Source organism: Raphanus sativus, unplaced genomic scaffold, assembly GCF_000801105.2.
Source record: "Raphanus sativus cultivar WK10039 unplaced genomic scaffold, ASM80110v3 Scaffold2882, whole genome shotgun sequence".
NCBI classification, from domain to species: domain Eukaryota; kingdom Viridiplantae; phylum Streptophyta; class Magnoliopsida; order Brassicales; family Brassicaceae; genus Raphanus; species Raphanus sativus.
This window is the reverse complement of record NW_026618189.1, coordinates 2,055-6,045: the sequence shown is the minus strand read 5'-3', so window position 1 is coordinate 6,045 and position 3,991 is coordinate 2,055. Positions and strand designations below refer to the sequence as shown.

General features: G+C 38.8%; 1 protein-coding gene across 7 annotated transcripts; it reads right to left on the bottom strand.

The window, feature by feature from the left end:
• Positions 1-288: 288 nt before the first annotated feature.
• On the bottom strand, positions 289-3,558 carry LOC108847260 (uncharacterized). Of its 7 annotated transcripts, XM_057000721.1 has the most exons (6): positions 3,459-3,558; positions 2,305-2,577; positions 1,609-1,754; positions 1,307-1,339; positions 1,100-1,121; positions 289-966 (listed from the first exon to the last, which is right to left on the bottom strand). In XM_057000721.1, exons 2-6 carry the CDS (start codon positions 2,509-2,511, stop codon positions 922-924), a joined length of 453 nt encoding a protein of 150 aa, XP_056856701.1. In that variant the 5' UTR covers positions 2,512-2,577; positions 3,459-3,558; the 3' UTR covers positions 289-921. The 7 variants fall into 7 exon arrangements, 3 of the variants coding, with proteins under 3 accessions (XP_056856701.1, XP_056856703.1, XP_056856702.1); XR_008941891.1 differs by lacking the exon at positions 3,459-3,558 and having other exon boundaries at positions 1,071-1,121; positions 2,329-2,571; XM_057000723.1 differs by lacking the exon at positions 1,100-1,121.
• Positions 3,559-3,991: the final 433 nt, after the last annotated feature.

The following is a 3,991-nucleotide window of genomic DNA, read 5'->3' as shown; positions in this document are numbered from 1 at the left end:
TGTTTGGAAACATAAATTTGAAAAGGAAAACGTTGTATAGCCACATCAGATACAACAACACCATCGCTATAAGCTTTCTCAAAGTGCGGTGGACACTTAGTTGGGTGTTCCCCTCTTGAAGCAGAAGCTCAGAAAAGTTTTCTTAAGAGCAAGGATCCAAATGCTGCTCGGAGAAGAGGTAAACTTTTGGTAAACAGCTGCGAGACCAATATCGTTGCAGTGTGATTGAAGATAATGGTACTCTCCTTTCTTTCCATTAAAATCGTTGACAACAAAAAGAGAGAGACGGACCGAGCAATGTAAAAAGCACTAAATCATAATAGGAGAGTATCAACTTCAAAAGCCATCCTTATTATTTTAAAAGATACAAAAATAGGAAGCTCAAAAATATTTTAGATAAAGTTCTGCTCGTCCTCCTACTGCAGCTATTGTGCTGCTCCAGTCATACTTACGGTAGTTCTAGGTGACTCACAGATCTGGCCAAACTTCTCAAACGCCTGATACATGACTGTTCCACTCTCTTCGCCTAAAGACTCAAATGTCGCACTTTCTGCACCTATAGTCTTCCGAGTTTACACTGATCTCCAGCTTGTATTCGTTCATTCTAACACAAGTGTACGGCTACAGATCATTTCTTAGGCTCCAAGCAAGACAGAACCCTTGTATCCAGCTGAGTCAGGTGGATAGTGTTGAAGTTAAAACCTACAGCTTTAAAGCTAGCGTAACTAAACCCATCTTCAGAGGTCACAAGGATAGTGGAGACTGCATTTCTGATTCCAGAGTTGTCAGTCATTGATCCGCTCTTGTCACTTTCATGCCTTTTCGAAGGTCATACAAATCTCGAAGGTGTAGACATTGTTGTTGCTAGGGGACTGGGCAGAGGTATAGACATGCCTTTTTCAGTCTCATCATCATTTCCCTTCAACTGATCGATGTTGAAAGAAACCTTGAGCCGCTTCTCGTAACCTTCGAAACCGATTGCGAATAAGACCATAAACATCATCAGGAACCAGCAGAAACAAATCTTAGAAGAAAGTAAATTATAAAGTGGAAATTAAAGAAAGCGAAACTGTATTAGGAGTCTCAGTGCAAGCTACACCTTAGGATGGCCTTTTAGTGCACTGCAATAAAATAAAATAAATTGTCAAGAGACTCAAGACACTTGACAGTTAGGATTGAAGAGACTCTCAGTAGCAAACTAAAGATTTGAATTTATTGATTCCATTTTTAGGACAAACATCTTAAAGGATGTAACCAAAGGGGCTTAATATGATAAGGACTACTACTATAGAATTCTTGTAACCACCTTTTGATTCCATCATAATCTCCTTCACACGCTCTGTAATTAAGATTAAAAAGCATATGGTTAGGTAAATAGGAACAGAGATTCAATGTTCAACAATCTCACACTGAAAATTATCACAATGATGTATTGAAGCCACGATAATCAAAAGGAATCCCTAAAATTTTCTTAAAATCATAAATCTCAAGAGTGATGACAATCCACAAAAATTTATCAAACAACAATCATAAAAACTTTCATAACATCTACAAAAAGAGTCTCACACTGTCTAATTCTATAATAAGTTTCAGATATTATAAACTCACATGTATGTGACATCACTGAAACCAGGACACAACCCACCACATGAGATGATCACAACCTTCACTTGTTCTGTTCGGTCTGAAGTATATCTTCTCCCTTGGCCCAGCACGGTGAATCCTTGAAGTGTCAGTAAATTAAACGGATGGATCTGCATGTCCAAAACTTGTGAGATTTAGGATTATTTTCATAGAATGGGAAAAGCTATTGGTGAATTGCCTACAAAGGAGGAGCGAAGGCGTCACTAATACTGAAAGCTATGTGAGAGCTTCAGACAATCAGTTGATGCATGATTAGCTCTACCTTTCGAATATAGTAACTTAAAAAGAGAAAACAGCACCAAATACATGTATACTGAAAATTAAAAAGTTGCTCAAATATGCTGAAAATTCAGAGTCCACAACTCTGCACCCAAGAACAAACAAAATAGATTGCTCAATTAACTTAGAAGCGACTTACAATCTCCATTTATCAACCACCAACAGAGTAGCAGTAAAGCTGGTGATGATTCAGTGGTTTATACAAAACAAAATTTGAGATCGTACATTTTTTGAGACATACAAAGCGAGTAAGCTATCACATGTTCAACACAGATCAACATCACATGGAGTAGCTTTACTAATTAGAGCTAAGTTCATAAATCTCACGCAACTTGCAAATAAGACAGAAATATAAAAAAATATCAGTATGAATAAACCCACATGAGCTCCCACGATAGGCTTTACCTTGCAGCCAGATCGATTGGTTCCCTCTCCAGGTCCGTCAGATACTTTTTTTCCTTTTTGACGTTGAATCGAAGAACAGACGTCGGAGATCAGAGGCTTTAGTTCCCCAAATCGCAGCCGGAAAATGTTTTCAGAACGATAACCGGCGTTTCCCGGCGAAAGAGGAGGAGTCTGAAAAGTCATCTGCACGTTGGTGAGACGATTGCCAGCTTACCATCGAGGAACTCCATATATAGGAGGCTTGAGAAGTAGAGATGTCAATTGGGCGGGCCGGGCGGGTTTGGGCGTGTCCGAATGGGCTTCATTTTTTTGTTGGACATTTTTGGTCGAAGCCCAAATAGAACCATGTCCAAATGAGACCATAACCAAATAAGACCATGATTTGTTGGGCTGTCCATGGGACCCATACACCCATTTAATGTAAACAATATAATTTTCATTTTTTCGATTTTTGTGGGAAATTGTGTTTTTCTGTTTTGGCAAAAAATTGCATTTTCGGTTTTTGCGAGAAATTGTATTTTTTTCGGTTTTGGCGGAAAATTGCGTTTTTCAATTTTTGCAGAAAATTACGTTTTTAGTTTTGGCGAGAAATTACGTTTCTAGGTATTGACGGGAAATTGCGTTTTTGATTTTGACAGGAAATTCGGTTTTTCGGTTTTGGCAGAAATTGCATTTTTCGGTTTTGGCGGAAAATTGTATTTTTCGATCTTGGCAGGAAATTACATTTTTCCGGTTTTGGCGGGCAACTATGTTTTTCCGATTTTAACGAAAATTTACGTTTTTTCGATTTTAACGAAAAATTACGTTTTTCAGTTTTAGCGGAAATTATGTTTTCCATAACAAAAGTCACAAATAAACAGTTAAAAATCAAACTTTCAGGCTTCAGGAAGAAAAATGTTGGAAAAAAAAAATTGTGTTTTTTCTAATTTGCTAAACCTAGATATTTTAGATTTTTGGGCCGCCCATTGTCCAAGTGGTTAAACCCAATATTGTCCATGTTATAATTGGGTTCGTCCATGTGGACAAAATTTAGTTACTGGGTCAAAATGGGCATGTCCATTTCAGACCATATCAATTTGGACACGGGCCGCCCATTTATAGCCCGCCCATTTGACATCTCTATTGAGAAGGCGTTACAGGATGAGTCGTTTCGTCGTCGTCATAAAAGATGGAGTAACAAAAATGAGACGGCAGAAGAGGAAGCGCCTTCGAAGGGACTAATGGGCCAAATGCCCAGCAAGACATATAGCAGAAACCATTTATACGCTGCTAACCGGCTGATTTGTACGAAACCCATAGAAGAAAGGAGCTTAGATCAAAGATTAAACCCATTTCGTTTTTTTAAATAATGAGGTGGGACCCACAACTGCCACGTGTCCTTTTAGGAGAAAGAGAACTCCGGCATTATATTATAGATTAGTTGCTGATGTGATTAATCCACCATGCATCCGGACAAGTAGATGCTGATGTGATTAATCCACCAGTTTTATTGTTGACTCAGCTGGAGGAAGTTAACAATGAAGCTGGATTGACTGTAAGTCAGCTCAACCCTACTGAGGTTCTAGTGGGGGAGAGCTGAGCCGCAGCTGGAAGGGGAAGTTGAATCCTCTTGTGATGTGAACCGGGCTGATCCAAACAATTGTTGCAAACAATGAGAGGACTA

Bases quoted from the DNA above. Each gene is read 5' to 3' on its own strand.
- LOC108847260 (XM_057000721.1), bottom strand. From the start codon at position 2,511: ATGACTTTTCAGACTCCTCCTCTTTCGCCGGGAAACGCCGGTTATCGT. The intron at 1,340-1,608 runs GTGAGTTTATAA...TCTTAATTACAG, and splicing joins TTCAGTGATGTCACATACAT to AGCGTGTGAAGGAGATTATG. The intron at 1,122-1,306 runs GTGGTTACAAGA...ATTTTATTGCAG, and splicing joins GATTATGATGGAATCAAAAG to TGCACTAAAAGGCCATCCTA.